Source organism: Natator depressus, chromosome 5, assembly GCF_965152275.1.
Source record: "Natator depressus isolate rNatDep1 chromosome 5, rNatDep2.hap1, whole genome shotgun sequence".
Lineage (NCBI taxonomy): Eukaryota > Metazoa > Chordata > Testudines > Cheloniidae > Natator > Natator depressus.
Genome location: NC_134238.1, coordinates 19723553 through 19746322, shown reverse-complemented (window position 1 = coordinate 19746322; position 22770 = coordinate 19723553). Strand labels below are relative to the sequence as shown.

The window sequence follows — 22770 nt, the reverse complement described above, 5'->3', positions numbered from 1 at the left end:
GGAATGACAGCAGTGCACTGTGCCTGCTCTGTTGTACCCTTTGACACTTCCTAGGGGGCTCATAGCCCTTCTATCATAAAAGGGCCTAAGAGGCATGATGGTGTCTATGAGGAGGTGGCTTGGAATATATCCTCCAGGACGCCAGGGTTTATATCCCAAAGGAGTGGAGAGTTGCAGGAGAGTCCTTAAGGGAATGAAATGACTCACCTCTTTACTCATTAAACCAGGTTGTTACCCTCAAAGGGGAGATCTTGTACTGTTACCTGGATGTCTTTGGGAAGCCATAAGGATTGCACTCATGAAGCCTGCCTCATCATGACCAGTCACCATGGAGCAGGAAGCCATATCTGCTGCATTGAGCGATGCTTGAAGGGATCCTCTAGCAACCAATTTCCTTTTGTCAAGGATGGGCTGGAACTGGGACCTGAGCTCCTGTAGCAACTAATTAGCTAATTCTGACAGTTTGTTGTAATAGTCATATGTGAACATTAATGCCGTGTAATTTGCTAAACAAAGTAAGAGGACAGCTGACAAAAAATTCTTTCTGCCAAAAAGATCGAGTCTCTTAGCATCCTTTCCCAAATCAGAAACCTACACTGGTGCAGTCTGTGACACTGCATGACAGCCTAGACCATTTGAAAATTCAGACTAGAGTGAAAGAACAAATAGTCTAGTCCTTTAGATAGAACTAAGTACTTTTTCTTTGCCCTTTTCAGAGTCAGTGTATAGGCAGCTGGGGTGTGCCAAACCATTTTAGCAAGTTCCAATAGAACCTCAATAACAGGGAGCACCGTGTTGTTAAGGCCCGTAGTCAGGTGGACATCCAGTAGCCTAGGCATTGGATCTTGAACCTCTTTCCAGGATGCTCTAGAGAGTTTCCACAATCCTCATCAAAAGATCTTGATACAGATTATAATCATCCAGTGGCAAGATTCAGGCGGTGCCACTGCCTCAACTTGGAGAAAGAAGAAAGGGCTACCATTGGATCCAGCCATACAGGTTGAGCCAGCTATTCCTCTATGACACTGACAGACCAAGTGCCAGCTCATGCCAAGGCCCCTTGGCCTCAACTGAACACTGATGAATGCATAGCTGGAAACCAGTCTGGCTCACCAGTGTGTTAGTATTATTGAAATAGGTGTTAGATTTATAAAGATGTGTTCAGAGTTTATGAAATGCTTGTAGGATACATGTATTAATCTCACTTAACATCTGTATTCCATGTTATAAGGTTATATTAAGTGTTTGCATTGTAAACCTCTGTAATTTTGTAACTCACTAAACGGGAAGGAAGCATTAATGAATGTAAAGGCTGGTTTTCTACAGAAGGTGTTAGGTTCTACACACAAGAAGGCCCATTGAAACCAAAATGAGCCATTGTCAAACATTAAAGAACAAAGACTTTGTTGATTGCTTGCCCCAAACCCAGGAAGAGGAGACATGCATGTGGACTCTTCCCATCAGCATGAACTCTGAGGGAAAGGAATAAAAATCCCTGACAAGAGAGAAATGTATCTTTATGCTGTTTGGACACTGAGGGGAAGGATTACTAAGCATAAGCAAAAGATCCTCAGTGCTTGGCCTGGATAGCCCTAAAAGGCATATAGATCTTGCTTATTATACAAGCTTCTACCATCTTTTGGAACCTAAGACTAACTCATTTTTGTGTGTAAGTTACCTGCATTAACTTTGTAAATAACTCATTTCTTTTTCTTAATTAATAAATCTTTAGCTAATTTATTATAGGATTGGCTACAAGCATTGTCTTTGGTGTAGGATTTAAGGTGCAGCTGACCTGGGGTAAGTGATTGGTCCTTTGGTACTGGGAGTAACCAGAATATTATTGTGATTTTTCGTGAAAGGGACCACTTATCACAAAGGCAAGCTTACCTGGGTGATAAGATAGACTACAGTATTCAAGGGTACTGTCTGGGAATCCGGGTTAAGGTGGTTATAGTGCTTGAGGTGTTCACAGTTGATACTTGGTTGGTAAAATCTAAGTATAGAACTCACAATCAGCTTGGAGTTTGTGCTCTGCTTCTTAACAGTCAGCCCTGAGGTTGGTACTCTTGCTTCTGAGTCACTCCAGACAACCTGACATCATCTTCCTCAAAATATTCCTGGGGAGACTGAAGCTTCTCTCTGGGAGGTTACTTCTGACTAAAGCATTGCCCAGCATCTTTGTACTCCAGAGAGCTAAAGTAAGGATCCTGGAGACCCAGTTTGGCCAGTGGGTGGGATCATAAGGACATGGGGGAAGATTCTAAAAGGGGGTACCACTGGTCCCTAGGCCACTAATGTATTCCACAGGAATGTGGAGGCAACCAGGAGGCTCTGGAAGCCCTGTCAGAGAGCTAATCTCTCGTCTCAGGACCATCAGAGAAGCCATTAGTATCACTTCTTGTTCACCAGAAAAATAGGAGTTGCCTGACTTTACTGGTGGAGCCAACCGTCTGCCTTCCGACACTCTGGCTGGTGAAAGGAAATGGCAAGTGGCGCATTGGCTTCTATGCCATAGAAGATTCGTGGAACTGGCAGATGACACAACACTGTAGCAATGTACCTAGGCAGTATATGATCTGAAAGGATCAATGACTCCGGATTGGTGTAGATCACCGGGTCCTTGAGAAAGGAATATGCAGCCCTAGAAGGCAAAGAGCAGGAGGGACTGTTGTATTAAATTAGATGGAATATATGGGCCAAAGGTGTTCACATAATCCAGTCACCATCCAACATTAAACAGTTACATAAGGTCCAGGGTTTGGTATATAGAGACTTCAGGCCACTTAACACCATGGCAAACACACCATTAAAAATTCTTTTATCCTTTTGAGATACAAAAAAGAAGGAAAAATACTTAAAGCATTTGAAATGTAAACCATTAAATAAGACTTTGATTTTAACAACATCCTATCCTTTGTTCCCTTTCCCTCTGGCTGGACAGAGTTTTTTAGAAGGAAAACCCCCTTGTTTGACACTCTCTTAGGCTATGTCTACACTGGAAATTGAACAACAAAACTGTTGTCTTTCGGAGGTGTTAAAAAAACAAACCTTAAAGACAAAAGTTTTGCTGCGACAAGCACTAGTGTGAATAGCGCATTGTCGGCAGGAGCGCTTTCCTGCCGACAATGCAAACACCACTCATTGGGGGTGGAAGTTTTTTGTTGGCAGGAGAGCTGACAAACAGAGGCTACACTGCATGACTTTTAGCGGCACAGCTGTAGCGACACAGCCACGTTGCTAAAAGCTGTGTAGCATAGACATAGCCTTAAATAGTATCAAATATGGTAATAACTGTCCTTTTGTGGGAGAGACACATTATTTGGTATGAGCTACAGCTGTTGTTCCTGCTGCTGCTGCTAAAGTCCAATCCCATTTAATCTCAGGTGGTATTTGGGATTCAAATGGAGCCAGTAGGAGTGGCAATGTCATCTGGATCCCAAGTTGGTCATGACATCCCTTGGGATTAGGACAACGAAGGTCTGCGCTTCCAAGATATGGTGGTGGTGACAACCATGGTGGTGAAGCTCACTCCAGTAGCATCCATGGGTTCTTCTCCCAACACAGTCTCCTTCCTTAAGGACCCAAAAAGGCAGTGATGGGAGAAATAGCCCATCCCCGCATTATTTTGTCCAAACACGCCTACTATTCAAACACATCAATTTCCAGTTCCACATCCATGATTTCAACACAGTCCTTGAATTATACCAATGTGACCTATTATGTTTAGACTATTTAGTCTCCGTCTGGTTCCCTTGCACCAGTTTATACCATTCCTTATTGAAAATAATTTGACCTACTTTCCATGCTAAATTCCTAAGCAAGCAATAGCTATAGACCAGTTGTCACAATAGGACTCCTGACTCTAGGTGGATCCACCAGTGTGTGTTTCATGCAAGGCAGTCTTCTTGCAGTGCAGTACCGCTAGTGCAGATGAAGGGTCCCTTCTCTCTCTAGTAGGTACAGGGGTCAGTCCCTCCCCTGGCGTAGACAGTTTCAGCGCACTCTTAGCACTTGGTACCGCTGATGTTGACAGGTACTCCTCATGAGTTCCAGACTCACCTGACTAGGGTGTGGAGTCTCACTTGGTGCCAATGGTAGGGGAGAAGCAGTCCTTTTCTTAGAGGAGCTGTGGGATAATTTATCCCTCATCTTGAGGGGGTGTTTGGGCTTTTACCCTCCTCATGCCTCTTCTCACACAAGTCCTTGGGCTTGCTCAAAGATCTAGAGCTACACAGCATCAGTGCCTGGTGGGCACTACCTGGATGCTCCAATCAGAGTCCCAGGGAGCAGGAAGGCTTAGGATCAGAAAGGGGTCTCAAAGAGAGAGCTCCATTAAATGCCTGCAGAGCCAAAACTCCTCAGACTGTCTATTCTGGAGGAAAAAGAATGGCAGTTTTGCACTTAAAAGGAATGTGCAATTTCCTAAAACAGTACAGGAAGCTCCTGTGAGGGTCACTAACTGGGAAGATCAGGGAGCAAGCCAGGCAGGGCTTAAAGCCTGGTATCTTGGGCACAGTAAGTGCCTTGGATGGTGGAGCTAGTAAGGGGGAAAGGGGCAGGTAAAATCCCAAAGCCATCTAAATAATACTAACAGCTAACTATCTAAGAACAAATATTTACAAGAAAAAAAAAAGTGGGTCTGACTGTGAGGACATTTAGTGTCCTCAGCTAACAAAAGCTGAGGACACTAAATGACTCCATCACAGACTACAAGTAGTAGAAAGAAACTAGAGAGGAGGTCAGTCCATACTGCCCTTTATGCGCCCTTGGTTCTGAACATGAGGAAGCATAGGGCACAGACTTGGACCAACAACACTGCTATTGAAAAATCTTCTGGTCTCAGGTGCATGGAGGATATGCACACCACAGTAAATAGCACTGGAAGAAGATCATGACTGTTAAAACTAGCTTAATCAGGGGAGATCAACAGGGGCCAGAATAACAGGGGTGCCTGAAGGCTGAGCTCTGAGGGGATGCTGGAGGTAGATTGCCTTGCTAACTCCCAAAAAAGACAGAGCAGAGGATTGATTCTCCAAGAAAATATGAAAATTTTAAGAAGATACCTCATTAAGAAGAGTGTTTCTGGCTCACTGCATTGAGAGACCTGTCAGACTCCAAGTGAATACATGGCAGCCATATTAGGCAGAAATGCCAGGGCTGAGGAAAAATTAAATGGCTACATTCTGCAGATGATATCTGAATTTAAGGCCATGAGAAATGATGAGACACCGAACTTCTTGCAGTAAAGAAGGAAGGAAGGGACTTTGTAGTTTGCTAGAGACTGGCCTAAGAAAAGCAAATATGAGAGAAAAAGAACAGCAGAGCTGAATGGCACTGATGGAGCAGAGCTGCAGAGATGCATCTTAAATTGGTTGACAGATTGAGAAGGAACAACAGAAATAAGGGGCTGCCTGGAGATGCTGAAAGAGGAAACCCAATCTGGTATGCAAAAACATTAATTGTGGAGTTGTTATATCTGAGCTTCCTAAAAGAGGTACAAGTGGAGAGATCACATAGGATGCTGCTAACCTCCCTCCCTCAATAATAATAAACCTAGAGACTTTAATGTGAAAATTCATGATTATCAGCAGAAAAAATTAATTAGGAAGGAAGCCAGAGAGCATTCAGAGCTCATATTCAAAGACCACAAGCTGCAATTTTTTTCATGGCCTCTCTGCCCTAACTTTAGAAAAGAGGAGAGAGCTGGGGGAAATTACAGCAACACTCAGATATCTGCTACAGGTGGGAATTCCCATTTAAACTCTCATTCCGGTTCTAAAATCAGCATTATACGGTTAGAAGCTTGAAAAAAAAGTGGGGGGGGGGAACAAACTCCAGCCACTTGGGATAAAAATCCAAATCTCATATGTAGAAGACGAATCTCCAGAGGCAGTAATTACAGATAAGCTTCTGAAAAACTCTTGGCAAACAGTGAAATCCAGGAAAAAGAAGATAGGAAAGAAAAGACAAAAGAACGTCTCTAGCGACTGTATTGGCAATGGCAGTAGTGAAGCTGAACAAGAGAACTTGGACACCTGAGAATAACCTAAAGACTAACCAGAAGGCACTTCTTGGGAGTCACTAGGAATGAACAGTTGAATAACTATGTAAATGCTATAAAGGAAATAGTATGAATTTGCTTTAATTGGGGGTGATCATTAACAGTTGGGTTCTGTATTTTAAAACACAGATGAAATAAAAGGACAAGACGACAAAGGGGGCAGGAAGGAATCCAAAGATGGAGGAGATTGGAGAAAATAAAGAGGGGATTGGGAAGAGTGTTTAGGGGGTTCTGTGTAAATCCTCCCCATAACTCAAATGATCAGATGGTAATCTATCCCTAAGGTTGAGGGTCAAAGTGAAAATTGTACCTCCTTTGGATTGCAAGAGAAATCCAAGCGTTCGTGGGTAGAGTACAGAGTTCAGCAAAGCACAGTCATTTGGGGATTATTTTACATGTTATGTTGGTATTTTATTTGTGGTTTTAGAGTAAGGGGAATGCAGGAGAGGAGAGGGAAAAATCAGGATGCGGGGGGGCGGGGGGAATTAATACAAGAAATATATATATGGAAGTTTACAAACAGAAACCAGGCTATATTCAGGAACACAATCATGAATGCAACATAATCAGAACAGGTGAGACATTGACCAGAGAAGGATACATGACATCAAACAGCTAAATATCACAATAATTTCAAGTTTTTCAATAAGCTAAACAATTACTCTCAATGGTCTTCCTAAAAGTGACATCTTTGAATGTAAAAGGGCTCAATGATGTCATTAACAGGGAAAAAAGCCATGGTAGAATAGAATTAAAAAAAAAAAAAAAAAAAAAAAAACCCACAGATTATTCTTGTTCAATAAACACATTTCAGGATGGATAAATTATGGTCATGACAGTTAACTGGTTTCAGCAGACATTTTTTGCTTCAACCAAAGAAAAGAACAGACTAGTGGGCATAGTATTTGATAAACACATACCTTTTCAAATTAAAGACCAATTTAAGGATAAGAGGGACAATTTACATGGTTGACAGGCACAATTGCTGGGTTTTTAACATCAGTGTATACTCCCAACCAAAAGCAAAAATCTTTTTTAAGGACTTCTTTAAAACACTGCCAACACTTCAGGAAAAGGAAGATTATACTTGGAGGAGATTTCAAATGCACACAGAATCCTTACTGGGACAGATCTTATAAAAAAAGGACAAGGTGGATAGACAAGCAGATGCAGCCCTAACTCCCTTGTGTCAACAGTTCACTCTCTCAGATTGCTGGAGAGAACTGCATCAGGGGAAAGAGATTACACATTTTATTCATACCATCATCCGTTACATACTAGAATAGCTCTAATGTTAATTCCTAAATGTCTAATGAAGCAGACGAGTTCTGCAAAAGTTCTCCACATTACATGGTCAGATCATGCACCAGCTGAAGTAATATTTGCTGGCTGGGATGGGTCACAAAGGTCATTTTTTTTGAAAATGAACTGCTTGCTTCTCCAAAACAAAGATCAGATTGCAGCAGTTAAACAGGACACTATTCAATACTTTCAAATAAATTATACAGACAGTACAGAATCATAGAATATCAGGGTTGGAAGGGACCTCAAGAGGTCATCTAGTCCAACTCCCTGCTCAAAGCAGGACCAATCCCCAATTTTTGCCCCAGATCCCTAAATGGCCCCCTCAAGGATTGAACTCACAACCCTGGGTTTAGCAGGCCAATGCTCAAACAGCAGCTACTCTGCTATTGGTAGTCTCCAATGGAAAAAGAAAAACAGTCCAACCATAGAGGACTGTCTCAAAAGATATGGAGGTTGTGGTTATAGAAAATTAACACAGAAAATGTACACAGCAAAATAGACAAAGGACAGATGGATATTTGGTTACCTTTTATTCAGTAGTCAAAGTACATTCACATTCTACAGATTCATCAAACCTCAGAATAAAATAGTTCAAATGCAGAAGCCGCATTTTACCAGTACATCAACAGATTTTAAAACATAAGTGTGTAATACAACTTGTTATACATTTTTCTTTTCAGTTGCTATAGCATCATTTGGGGGTGTTGTTTGGTTTTTTTAATTAAGGCATTGTTTACATTAGAGAGTAAATTTTCAGCATAGTACCATGTGATTTAATCATGATTAATTTTTATTAATGTCAATAGGAGTTGTGTGTTTAAATCCTCTGCATTACACTGAAAGTTTACTCAACTTAACCAATAATATGCTTTATTTAAAAACTTATTTTCCAATATTATCCTTTTCAACTAATGAGAAAAGCTTCAAACAGTGAACAAAGGAGAACCGAATGATAAATATTAATAAAATGATAGAAAAGAAATTAAATTTAAGCTACATATTAGGAATTATTCCCCACCAACAAGCTCTAGCAGGACTATCCTGCACCTACTGAAGTCACTGAGAGCTTGACTACAGACAGGCAAAGGCATGGTGAGTAAAAACACATGCCTGTTCATTGTCCCGATTTAAAACTGTGTCTCTCAGAAGCAATGGGCCAGTATTTTTGGTTGTTAAGTGAGAGCTAAGCTTGAGTTCACCTACATAGGCAGCTGTTTCCTCTTCATCACGATGTGGGTATCTGGATTTGCCACAATTTCAAGACAATCAGTTTTTGGCCAACAGAAATCCTGCATGGGTAGCTAATCTGATTTGCAGATGCAAACTACAACTGCATAATGAGGTGTTACTCAAAGTGTTTAGCCAGTAAAAACACTCTTTTTGAGGAGAATTACAAAAAAATAAAAAGACTTAAATTTTAAGGCATATTTACTATAAGAACTGCAGTGTAAATTAAGTAGGCTTTACTGGCTATATTATCTGCTGTAAACCAATCTCTTTGTAGAACACTGAGTTGTTCATGGTGCAAAATCAGGGATTTGTTGTGAGAAAGAGAAAGAGGGGAGGGATGAAGGAGCAGTGTGAAAACAATCAGATGCTTTCTGGAACAGACACATTTACACCAAAGAATAAAAACTTCTCTCAGGACAATGATACACACCTTAAATACAGAAAGATTAAATACAAGGTTTAGACTTACTTCTAGATCTAACGGCAATTTCAAGAAGAATCGAGTTCTTAGGTTAGAGAAGTCCCATCACATAGACTATTTGGAAGTAGGGTGTTTAAAGGACTAGATAAAAATACTTTAGGAAACCTCCACTGGAAAGGGATACTCTGTTGTAAGTGACCGGATCTCTCTCTCTCTTCCATCTCTAATTTCCTTTATTTTAAATCAACAAATCTACATATTAATTAATCTATAGAAAACTCACCCACTTTCAGATGCACTCACTATATGCTGTTTTTCACTGGAAGCAGAGGCTTTGGACAAACATGTAATTGAAGCTGTGTGACCAAACAACAGCGCTCTGGGATTAATCTAGAATTACAGAAGTAAAGTATACAGTAAACACACTGTACCTACTATTAACAGAGCAGTTAATCACATAACCAGAAAGACAAGAAAAGTTTTCTAGAAGATTTTATATAGATAGATAGATATGCATTATTAGTGCACCTGTGGTAATATAATATTTTAAAAGTATGAGTATTTTATTACAAGCTAGCTCTATGACAAGCTGGTCTGCTGTGCAAGAGAACCAACTGCCAACAGGTGCTGGAATGAAAGTATTTGAAAGACCCATAACTTTATTCAACCTGGTTCTACCAAGGGTTTTTAAATCGGATGCTAAATTTGGATAAGTCATGCTGTTTTACTACAAAACTAATTAATTCATAGTTTCCATTAAACCGTGTCCTTTCTCAAAATTAAGGGTTTTAAATTTAAAGTTTAAAATAAAACAAAAAATTATTCAAATTTATGAAAGACCATATCTACTTCATGACCTGTAGCTAGTATTTCCTGTTAAAAATATACACTCCACCCAAAGATTTCTGGTTGTATTAGACACTTGCATGTTTTGCATGGGCATGGGTTAAAAAAACAAGTGCCTTTAACTGCTTGAGAACCGCAGTTACCCAATATAACTCCACTGCCTGATTTGTGTTACTGCTTTTCTAAGAGGATTGCTTTTTAACTGAAAGCTATTTGTTTCCAGCAAATCACTATAGGCCATAAAAGCCCGTCTGAGATGGGCACTTGCAGCTGTAAGAGTCAGCAGCTGAAACCTGTAAGTAAGCAGTCTCAATCTCAAATTACCAATCCCCCTTCTGATCCTGTTTCTAAAGAAATAAAGGCCGAAGAATAAGGATGTGCTTTTTTAAAAGTTAGTATTTAAAAAAATTAAATGTAAATTTCCAAGATTAGATGTCTGTTTTCATAAACCAATCAGCTGAAGCTGAAAGAAATGCAGCAGCTTTTGCAGCTTCTGGGTCAAGAAAGGTCATCAGACATGGGAAGAGAAATATTGGCTTTAATAATTAATTACCCTAGCCAACATTAGCTCCCACGGAACAAGGATTGGAAAGGCATGTGTGAGAACTCTCATTTCAGCTACTGGCTGTCAGCTGAGATGAGCAATTACTGGCTTCAAACCCCAACTAAAAAGTTTACCTACATTTGTCATTCATGTCAAATTGATCTAGCAGTTTGTCCCCCAAAACGAAAGGCCCAGAAACAAGTGACACGAGATACCAATCTTCAGCTGGATTTATTGATTTTCCACGATGCAATGATTTTTTATTTAAAAAAATCAAATCTCTTCTGGAAAAAAAAAATCACTAAGCCTATGAATATCAATAATTAATACTGAATACTAGGCACTAGGGTTTAGAGTTTTGGCCAACAGAAATCCTGCATGGATAGCTAATCTGATTTGCAGATGCAAACTACAACTGCATAACTGAGGTGTTATTCAAATTGTTTAGCCAGTACAAATACTCTTTTTGAGGAGAATTTAAAAAAAGACTTAACAGTTAAGGCATCTTTTACTATAAGAACTGCAGCGTATATTAAGTTAGCTGTACTGGCTAAATTATCTATTGTAGACCAAGCTCTTTACATAACACTGAGTTGTTCATGGTACAAAATCAGGGATTAGTTGTGAGAAAGAGGGGAGGGATAAAGGAGCAGTGTGAAAAAAACTGCATATTTTCTGGAACAGACATAATTATACCAAAGTATAAAATCCGTTTTCAGGATAATGATACGCACCTTTAAATACAGAAACATTAAAATTCAAGATTTAGACTTACTTCTAGATTTAATGAAAGATCCCAGAGAGATATCTGTCCATCATGACATCCTGTGACAATCATTGAAACATCATCCATTAACAGTATGGCTGATATGCAGTGTGTGGGAGCTTTGCGACCCCAAAGCACGATTGGTAGAACAAGGCTGTTTCCTGCCATTTTGCTTTCACTCCTGTAAATTTTATCAAGATCATAAATATCAGAGATGTAAGGTTTCAGGGCTTTTGTCATTTTGGCAGCCTTAAGGATTTAAAACCCCAAAACCAAAACTCTATAAACTGTGCAAAAAGATTACGGTATTGGTCAGAGCTGATTCACTTACCACATCCTCATCCCCAGACAAACTTAACATCATCATCATCAGTTATACTTACTGTAAAATACAAAACGTGCTCAAGATTTTTTTCCCTAGTCATTGAACATTTTAAAATGTGTCTTCAAATACTAACCAGGGACAGAATAAGAAAGATACTTTAAGAAATCATCTGTAAAACTCAGGGGTTTGTGATATTATTAGAACCTCAAGATGCATGCAAGAGTTTGTATTATAATATAGTGTTGCTTACACTTTAACAGGTGGCTTTTCAACACTGAACTCAGCCATTTTTCCCCAAGTGTCATTCTTCTCTTACCCAAAGTGTTTAAGAAGTAAATGTCTGAAGTAGCGTATACTAGTATCTATTTGCTAGATGCCCAGTCAACAGCGTCCTGACATGGTTTATTTTCTTCCTCATTCATCTGACATTTAAAAAATACTGACTTGAAAAATACTTTGATATTTTAAAAATCTCAACTGAAAGTAGGCACTGCAATATTCTGTAGATTAACTGGATAAATCCCAAAAATATTTTTATTTGAATTACTCTGAGCTGATATTGTGGGAGGTTTTTTTTCTAAATTACGTTTATAATATTGAAATGCATAAAAAGTGTGCTGTATTAGCCAGAGAGTTACAATTCACAGAACAGTCAAAGGTTATTACAGTCTCCTCATTCATATTCGGACTAGTCTACAGTATGTTACGCTGAACAATTGTGACCCCAATAAAAAAAAAAAAAAGTTAGCCAATCTCATGATGTTTTGGGGCCTAACACAAAAGATGATGGCTACGACAACATCAGCAGATTTTTGAAAATAATATATTTTAGGTTCTTTTTATTTGCCTTCTGGATTTTGAGCCTTTACGGTGCACTCACAGCACATTTTCAAGTTTGTCTCTGCAACCATGAGGACTAGAAGGTTACATCTTTTCCCCTAATGAAAGCCAGATTTTCACGTCGTCAGAAGACTCCAATACCTGGCGCTTTAAGAACACCACCAACTACTGAGAGACTTGTCATAAAAATTGCTAGAGTAAGCAACACTGACTTTTTCTGCTTCCTCCCGTCTCAGTATTGCCAGCTCCAACCATTCAAGAGACATGGGTCACATTCCAAAAAGCAATGAAATTCACTTAGAAATCAGGAGATTTTTAAAACCATTTTGTTTCTATTTGCTTTTTGAGCCTCTAAGGTTCACATTTCCAAGCTTTTCTCTGCAACTATGCAGCTAGAAGGTTTGGGAGGTGGGGGCTAAATGGAAGCTAAGATTCTCACATAATCAAATCACTTAAGATCCGAGACAGTCCCCCACCCCCACCCCCACCCACCAAATATCTCAAGATTCACAATAAAAAAAACTCAACAAAGTTGGCAACATGGCTGCCTTGCAGAAATTGGGACAACGGTGCTAAGTGAAAGTCAGCTAACAGAGATTTAAAAAAAAAATAAAAAATTATCAGACAACCAGAAAGCCAGATTCATCAGGGTCTGGAAAGCAGAGGGGGAAAGAAAGCCTCCAGCCAAAACTCAGATGTTTGAATAGGTCTAAAAGTAGCTATTTCACTTGGACCAATGGGTGTATTATCTAGTTTGGAAGGGGTGGGGTGGAGGAGAGTCAGTGGACTGCAAAAACAAGATTAATAAATTGTCTTTATCTACTTTTTTATCAGTTCTTGTATTTAAACTCAGAATAGAATAGGATTGAACATTCAGAGAAGTTCATTTCTGGTTTGAACACAAAGCCTGTTGAGGTTTCCGTCCTTCTAGCACATGCCAGATGGTTCCCTCTACAATATGGCTAACCTTTTAAGTACTTTAAAGTTTCTTTTCAAATCCAAAATACTGTTTCAAATTTAGCCCCAATCAGATTAGGTATATTTTGTAACTGGTTAGCCACACACTCAAAGATGGCCTAGCAAACTGAAATAGCAGAAGAGCCTGGTTCCTCAGCTCTGTTGGCAGCTCCCTGTCAGGAGTCCAGCTGTCTGCATCCACTCCCCACCCAGAGCCAGGCAGCCTTGTCAATTTCATGACTCCCAGCTACAAAACTGAGGCAATAGCCTAGCTGCCCCTGGGGAACAGGAAAGCCACCTGGGGCTTCTCACCTCTCACTTCCCCATCAGTAGCGGGGGAGGGGTGAGCCTCCTCACCTCAGCTCCCAGCTGGGAGTGGAGTCCAGCCGTCTGGGCTTCTTGCCCCAGATACCAGCCAGGAGCAGGGTTCATTCTCCCCCCACCTCCCAGCCAGTCCAGCCACCCAGCTCTCCAGAGGAGCAGGGGAAGTGGTGCTCTCGCTGTCCAGCTTTCTTGCCAATTTCACTGCTTCTTCCGTGAAATTGACAAGACAGCCAAGAGCAGACTTATGTAAGGCAGTGTCTACAAGGACACTGCGTCACCCCACCTACACTAATATAAGCCCTACGCCTCTCGTGGAGGTGGAGTTATTATGTCAGTATAGCAGGACAGTTACATCAGTGGGACAAGGCTGTAGTGTAGACACGGTCATAATTAGGTCAATATGAGCTGCTTTACGTTGACCTAACTATGTAATGTAGACCATCCCTCTGTCATCTCACCCAAAAGACTTGTGCCTGTCTACACTATAACTTCCACCATTTCTGGAGAATTTTGATAATATAAATGCAACTTGGGTCTCAGAACCACGAACAGCAGCATATGATGAGTTTGTGCCTGGATGGGCAGCAAGTTGAGAGTTAACAGCTAACTTGTTATGTAATCAGTGCCTTTCTAAATTTTCTCCCCATGTTATCATAACACATACTGTATAGCTAAGTGACCTCTCCTCTAAGCAGATGGAATTTTTAAAGGAAACAAAGCAATTTTTAGTACTAGCTCAGAACACCGTTAAAGAAAAAAATTTCTTATAAAAAGGCAGCAAATATGTAGCAGCTATTATAAAATGTGGCTCAATTCTGAAAAACAGTTAAGTATAAAAAAACCAGCACTTTCTTACTCAACAGAATTGCTGAATTGTGTGTATTCAGAGCCAGAATTGCAGACCTTCTTTTTTTCCCCACCAATTTTTTTACTGCTTTTTATTCCAGTTATCCATGCAGATCCAACAATCCTATTGGAGAGTAAGGTGAATTCTGGCTCGCGCATTTTTAACATAATTGCTGACCAAGTTATAATTCCAGGCGCAAATTCTGCTCCCAGTGAAGAAAGACATGTTGCACAGATGCAATGGAGAGCAGAATTTTATCAACTAAATCTTTATTAATGGTACTGGCATAAGCCAGAAAGAAAAAAGCATGACAATTATTTATTAGCAGTATTACAAGAGGGTCTAGACTAAGATCTCTGATTGCATTTGCAAAGTTGGCAGGTTTTTTTTTTTTTTAACTTTTTTTTTTTGTTAAACTTTGTAACCAAATAAATGTTGTATGTAAAACTGCATTATGGGTTTCCAAAGTCATTTTTCAGAGAAGTACTGTGCTTTACAAAGACTATCATTTGAACTATGCTGGTACTATTTGTGACATAGTTCAGTAAATTAGAGTAGTTCTGGTCCATGGTGATTTCCTATGATAGCCTCATGGCTGCTGACCAACTGAAATTATTACGTAATGCCAATTTATTATGGGGTGTCCAAAGTTTAATATCTTATTAATGTGCCAAATACATGCTGACACACCTCATTTGGACAAAAAAAATTGATTTCCTGATACTGGAAATCAATTTTTTTCCCTCCTGCCGCTGCCCCTTCACATCTCCCCTTTTCTCCTGCATCCCCCCGCCATAGTTTTAGAGGGTAGAAAATGCTCTGATATTCGAATTCTAACCATTAAAAAACATAACTAGAATGAACAGAAGATTACATTTGTGCTTACAGATATATTTTTTCTTTAGCACTCTAAAAAGTTTATTCATCATTTATGTGATGTTTTTATATCTATTTTGACTGTTTATAATATATGAATCAGTCATAGTGAAAGTCTGCTTATGCAGAGCTAGTCAATTTGATTCCAATAACTTCTGTTTATATCAATCCTCTGCTATCTAAACTACATATCTTCCCTTTGGCATGGAACATGTTTATGCCAATCAAGCATGAGGAAATCTGTACACAGAGTAAAAGTAAACTATATACACAAAATTTTCCTGCACTTTCCAACTAACTTGCTTAGCTTAAAATACCTTAGTAATGTATTTTGCATTTAATAAATAAAAATGTTGAAACTTAAATTACCCCGCATCATTTTATAAGGTGCCAGTCCAATTTATAAAAGCTTCCATAAAAAGATCCATTTCGTCTCCTTTTATTTGCTAACAATTCAGAGAAGTGTAACAAACAGGGCACAGTCTCTCTTACATCTCTCATTTTGGTATCAAATGTACCTGTGTAAGTCTCAACACTATGTCACAGTTCAAAACTGAAACAGCTAAATATCTGAGTATGGGGTGGAGAAAAGGGCTGTGCTAGCACGTGGAAATGCCATTCCTCCTGCATACTGTTATGTAGATGTGCATGACGCTTTATGGGTAATTAAAAACACTGTACCTCCTAGGACCTAGGAAAAAACACCCCCCCGACTGAAAAGTTCTAGCACTGAAAAGCACCAGTATAGACGGTGCTTTATTACCCCTCGTTCGGGGTGGTTATATTTTATTGCCGGGAGAGCTCTCCCCCGGCGATAAAGCATGACTGCACTGCCCATGTGGCAGCGTTGCCACGGCCGCTCTGTAATTTGGGCAGTGTAGACATACCCTAACTATTCCTTCAGCTTCCTCCACCACACGTATCTTTTAGCATGTTACCAGAGCTCAGACTCCAACTAAATTACAAAGTAAATGACTTAGGTCTTGTCTACACTTAACTACTATAGTGGCGCAGCTTCAGCATTTTCAGTGAATACACTAACTATACCTATGGGAGGGATTCTCCCATCAGCGTCTGTAATCCACCTCCCCAAGTGGCAGCAGCTATATTGACAGGAGAAGCCCTCCCATCTACACAGTGCTTTCTACTCCAGGCATTATGTTGATATTAGTGCGTCACTCAGGGATGTGGATCTTCCACACCCCGAGCACCGTAGTTATACCATCATAAGTTGCTAGCGTAGACCAAGCCCAGAAAAGCAGCCGGAGTAAAGCTGATGTATAGTCAAATTCAGATAGAACCTAAGTAAGTTAATCATGCACTATTCCTACTTGTGCACTACAGAAAGGAGCTTTGTGAACACACATGACAAAGTCTGTTTGTTCCCAACAACTCCAACACTAAATACTGTAAAATGGAACTAAAAAGGCATTCGGCAAATTAAGGTGAAAAAAAAACAAACAACACACATACCTCCCACTTTGCTTCTAAAATGACAAAATTAAAAAAAATAAAATTGCTCAAATAGAGAAGTTAGCCCACAGAGAATTTCATCCTCAAACCCATCTGCAAGCATGTTACTTGAGCTTTATTGTCTTTCTCCTCTTAATTATTCCCATTGAACCAAATTCAGAACTGGCATATGCAGATAAGATTCCATACATCTTGCTTATGCAAGCTAGGCACTGTGGTTTGTGTCTGTAATCCCAGTTACTTGGGAAGCTTGGGGTCACCAGGTTGCCTAAGGAGGGGTGAACTAGCCCAGGTCAGAAACGGAACAGGTCAAAACTCCCGTGCTGATCGTATGAGGAGAGATTAATAAGACTCAGACTTTTCAGCTTGGAAAAGAGACGACTAAGCAAGAATATGATAGAGGTCTATAAAATCATGACTGGTGTGGAGAAAGTAAATAAGGAAGTGTTATTTACTCCTTCTCAGAACACAAGAATTAGGGATCACCACATGAAATAATAGGCAGCAGGTTTAAAAGAAACAAAAGGAAGTACTTTTTCCACACAATGCACAGCCGACCTGTGGAACTCCTTGCCAGAGGATGTTGTGAAGGCCAAGACTATAACAGAGTTCAAAAAAGAACTAGATAAATTCATGGAGGATACATCCATCAATGGCTATTAGCCAGGATGGGCAGGAATGGTGTCCCTAGCCTCTGTTTGCCAGAAGCTGGGAATGGGCGACAGGTGATAGATCACTTGACAATTACCTGTTCTGTTCATTCTTTCTGGGGAACCTGGCATTGGCCACTGTCAGCTGTAGCTCACGAAAACTTATGCTCAAATAAATTTGTTAGTCTCTAAGGTGCCACAAGTACTCCTTTTCTTTTTGCGAGTACAGACTAACACGGCTGCTACTCTGAAACCTGTCAGAAGACAGGATACTGGGCTCAATGGACCTTTGGTCTGACCCAGTATGGCCGTTCTTATGTTCGAATCTGGCCTTTTGTCTCGTCCCCCAAAATCCTGGCTTTTATACCATCCCGGTGTTTGGAATCGCCTTTTGTATGCCAAGAAACCTTCCCTGTTCAAAACATTTGTTTCCTTCAGGTTTCCTATACAGTATTACATTAAGCTCATCTTGGCCTTCAACATCCCCTGGCTTAACAGTGCTATCCCACATAAACTGAAGTTACCATGCAGATGCTTCAGGGAGGAAACTTTGTGTGTGTTTTTCAAAGTGTTGCCTACAGTTATTTAACACCATAAATAACAATGTATGCAGCCAGCGAGGCCCAACACTATAATGTAGCATATTTTTAATGGATAATGTGCAATGGGTAGAATTTTGAATATATAGAAACATAGAAAATGTTCACAGTGAGAATAGCATGGTTCTGGAAAATTACTGACGAATACATCATAGCTACCAAGTGGCAAAGTCCATAAAGCAGCAGAGATACTAATTTTTTTCCACAAAGCCCAAGCCAAGTGAGTAACATGAGCTGTCACTTACTGTGGATAATCAATTTGTGGCAGCCTGCATCTTGTGTTTGATTAGACTACATTTATAAAGAACTATGATTTAACAAACAAGAATAGTGCAGAACCAAGGTAGATAGTGGTAACTACAATACTGATCAAATTACATCAGAATGACTTTCTGTAGCAACATGCCTGAAAATTTATTGTTGATTGTTATGCAATGCCAGATCAATTGTTCCCTTCCTGACTGTTCCCAATAACTGAATTGTAACACAGGCAAGAAAAAATAATTTAAAAACCCATATACGGTTACCTTCTAATCAGAACAGTACATTATTGAAGAGTTGTGATATTTCATAAATACTTTAGCTAAAACATATTAGCAAAATTTTGTTAATAAATAGATTTTCAAAGCGACATATACACAAAAATTACAACCACAACTGTATCTAAAACTAAAGCAAAAGTGGTGGATTTGTGCACCTACACTTTGTGCACCTACACCTACACTTTGTGCACGGTGCACGGATTTGTGCACGGTAATAAAAATTGCATATCATAGTCCAATAAACGATATTGCCTCACCCACGCTGTCTCACTGGCATCCTGGGACCAACATGGCTACAACACCGCATAAATCATCCTGACCGCTTTGTAAACTAGTGGAATGTCTTAAAACAAAAAATTGCAGACAGCAAGGTCTTTTCAAGGCTTAGTGTTTATAAGAAGAAAAAATAAGGAGTTTATCAGCAACTGAAGAGAAAAAGTTAGCGCAGGACTTACTCCAGTTCTACAACATCTGGACTAGAGCCTCACTTTCCCAAAGCGCTCTTCCTGATCTGCCTCCCAAAAATTCACTCCTCCAGCCATAGCACTTGTATAAAGGGTGTGGAAAGATGAGCTAGAGTTAATACTGAAAACAAGGTATTACCCTTGCACTCTTTTTATACATACAAACATATGTGCCATTCTTTTCACCTCTATGAATAGAAAAAATATGGTCTCAACAACAAATAAACTATTATTTTCACTACAATAACCCAGCATCCGTATTTGTTAATCACAATTAAGTGATACCTCACCGGGAATGTAAACTAACAGTTTATAGTTTTGAAGAAAAATGACAAAATGGCAATCCATCACTAAATACACAGAATAGTGACAGTCTCAATATGCACTATGGAAAATACTTTGTACACATGACTTTATTTCCTACTGCTTATATCCCAGGAAACTAACAGTAGCACATTCTTAATTTGTAATAACTCAATTTTACGTCACCTTCCAGATGCCAATGCCAATATTTTCAAAGTTAATGCAGATGTTTCTCTATTAAAAACACAAGCTTCATTTCTTCTCCTCTGCAATTTTTCCACATAACTCAAAGTTAAATGTTTTAATCAACTAATTTATAAAAAACTTAACTGACCCACATTACATATTAACTATGAATTTCACAAGTCTCAAGGTTTCAGAAAAATATTTACAAACTCATAAAAAAGACTTAGAACATTTTCACATCCAAACACCTTGTAGAAAACAAACAAAGAAAATATCCTGCAAAATGTAAGAAATTTCTTGAAAAATATAGGCATAAACAGCAAAATAAAATTTGTCTATTTTTATACTTTTACTGGAAAAGGTATTTAAATTTCAGAACTTTGTACCTAAACACAACTCTGCAAACCCTCAGACTGTTTAAAGATGAAGTTCTTTAGAAAAAGAAACAGATTATTCTCCATAACTACCTGTTTTCTTCTAGTTTTTTATTATGGTATCTCAATGCCTTCATTAAAAACTTCATTTTCAGGAACCGGCTCATGTTAACAGATGAACAAGTTGGGCTATGATGGGTACAGCTTCTCTATCATTACTGAATACCAAATACATCTCTTGTTAAAAAAAAAAAACAAAACCCACATTTAACGTCACTAAGCAATCAATACTTTTACATCAATGAACTGCAAGCTACAGTAGCAGACAAACTTATCTACTAGCAAATGATCAAAAAGCAGAAGGGAATGAATAATTACATAATGCAGTATCACATGTTAGTTGTCAGTACTTCTTCTCTGGAGGACTCTGGCAATTTTGTGGCATTAAAGTTGGATGCCTAAAAGTGAGCTGTATCTCTTCCAGCCTAAAGGTTTCCTTGCATGACATTCAGGAAAATTAATCCAAATGAACTATATGTGTGAATTTAAGGTAGATTAGCTAAACTGAATTAAACCCCCGGAGTGGACACATTCAGAATTAAAGTAGCCTAACTTCAGTTTACTTTATTTACTGAATTTTTGGTTTAGCTTAATTCAGAATTAAAGTGGCTTTAATTTGGTTTAGTTTAATTCACTGAATTAAGATGGGATAAATTACATTCCAGGAACTTTAAAATTGCCGAAGACCTATTTTACCACTGGAAAAACACAAACAGAAAAATCTGAAGGAAAAAAAGGCTGTTTTAATATATCATGTACTTTACTCTCCATTCTGATATATTTAACCTACTTTGCAGTTCACCTTCAAATCACCGTGTGTGTGCGTGAATGAGTGTGAGAGAGAGAGAGAAACAGAATTATGTGGAGGGCAATATGAAGGAGGAATTGGTGTCTGAGTTGGGAGAGGCCTGTGTAAGGGAGAAGCAAAGGAAGAGGATCTTTACTCTGATGAATCATAAGAGACTTGTCAATAGTGGAGTGCCACACCCCTTCCTTCTGTGCCCACCTCTCCCATCCCTTTTTCCTCTTGCATACTTCCCTTTGCTTCCCTCCACCAATGTCTCCAGGCACTCCTCTTCTCTTGGCCCTCTGTACAATCCTGCTACCTGCCATGCATCTCCCCAAAGCCCACTCAGCCCATCATGTCCCCTTTAAGACTGGGTCTATCAGCCTTCTCTTCCCCATCCTACACAGACCTTCACTCTCCCCCTCATGCTCCATCTCTTCCTGATGGTCCACCCTTATACGTCCTGCTGCCCACTGCCTCACCGGGGTGAATGCAGAATACAGCTATCTAGAAAAAATGTCAAGAGAAAATCTTTTTTTTTTTTTAAATTGTGTTTGTCCATAACTCAGGTATCTGATGGATCTGCACATTTCCACTAGCTAATCTTTGCATAGCTCAAACATTAATCCTGAATAAGAGAAATAACTGTGTATGTTTAATTAAGTAGCTACATCCAAAATATTAAGAGAAGTGTGTGTAAGGGTAAGTCTACATTGCAATTAAAACCCAGGCTCATGGGGCTTCGGCTAAGTGGCTGTTTAACTGCAGAATAGATGCTGGAGCTCAATCTGGGAGGGTCCCAGGGCCCGAGCTGCAGACCGACGCCGAATGTCTACACCACAATTAAACAGCCCGTTAGCCTGAGTCCTGTGAGAGCAAGTCAGCTTGCACAGGCCAGCTGTGGTTTTTTAATTGCTGTGTCCACATAAGCACAGTTGCCATAAATTCCAAACTTCACTTACGCACTTAGGGTGCTATGTATGGCGAGCTAAAGAAAAGTGTGAAAAAACAAACATTTTTAAAAGGGAGTTTCACAGAAAAATCAGTAAACACTTAAGGGGGAAAAAAGACATATGAAACCCAGTTGTCCTCTTGAGTGTTATTGTGCCAATTTTGGAAACTCTGTCTATACTACCTGCCGGATCGGCAGACAGTGATCAATCCAGCGGGGGTTGATTTATCGTGTCTAGTCTAATCAAGCAGAGTGGACGGGGAAGTGGCAGCAGTCAACTCACTGCAGTGAAGACACTGCGGTGAGTAGATCTAAGTACGTCAACTTCAGCTACGTTATTTACGTAGCCGAAGTTGCGTAACTTAGATCGATCCTTCCCCCCCAGTGTAGACCAGGCCTAAGTTCAATCACTGAAGTGTGGAAAACAGGATTTCAGTCGTGGTTAACTACAAGTGACAGGCTCAATGCCATCTTAAGAAGCAGCAGTTACTGATGTCTCCATAATATACACAAATATTTTGCACACACATTTATTAACAGAGAGTTTCAATTCTGTTTTCTATAGTAAAAGAAAAACTGATAAAATCATCAGTGTTAGCAGCTCAGGATTTAAGAGCATCCCTGCCACAAACTAATATGCACACACAAGAAGTCTTATATTACCAAGTTTATGTTCATATTTAGTCAGTGAGGAAGTAACTCCTTAAATTACAAGAGAGTCCAAAATGTCAGATAATCATATTAAACAAATACAATGTTTTTAAAACATTTTTACTATGCATTCTGCAACTGGAAAAATCACTACTAAATAAATTTTAAACTCAAATGAGAGTCAAAATTTAGGAGATCAAATGCATTAATCTGAAAAATTATTTCAAATTACTTTCTGGTGCACAAATTTATGACTGATAGTTGGAAAGAAAGATAGGAATTTAACCCAGATCATATCTATTTGAGCAAAGTTATTGTAATCCATGCATTTCCGAAACAAGGCGTGCTCCTTGAAATTCTGGATTAAAAAAATCTTATATAAAC

The 22770-nt window shown here is 39.3% G+C and overlaps 1 protein-coding gene across 2 annotated transcripts in view; it reads right to left on the bottom strand.

The window, feature by feature from the left end:
- WDR7 (WD repeat domain 7) overlaps positions 1 to 22770 on the bottom strand; it is a 346874-nt gene that overhangs the window by 314204 nt on the left and 9900 nt on the right. For both annotated transcript variants that reach the window (XM_074952395.1, XM_074952396.1), the window contains exons 2-3: positions 11186 to 11357; positions 9304 to 9410 (exon numbers count right to left, since the gene is read on the bottom strand). In XM_074952395.1, the coding sequence (XP_074808496.1) occupies positions 9304 to 9410; positions 11186 to 11344 (266 nt within the window). In that variant the 5' untranslated portion in view covers positions 11345 to 11357. The remainder of the gene's footprint in view (positions 1 to 9303; positions 9411 to 11185; positions 11358 to 22770) is intronic.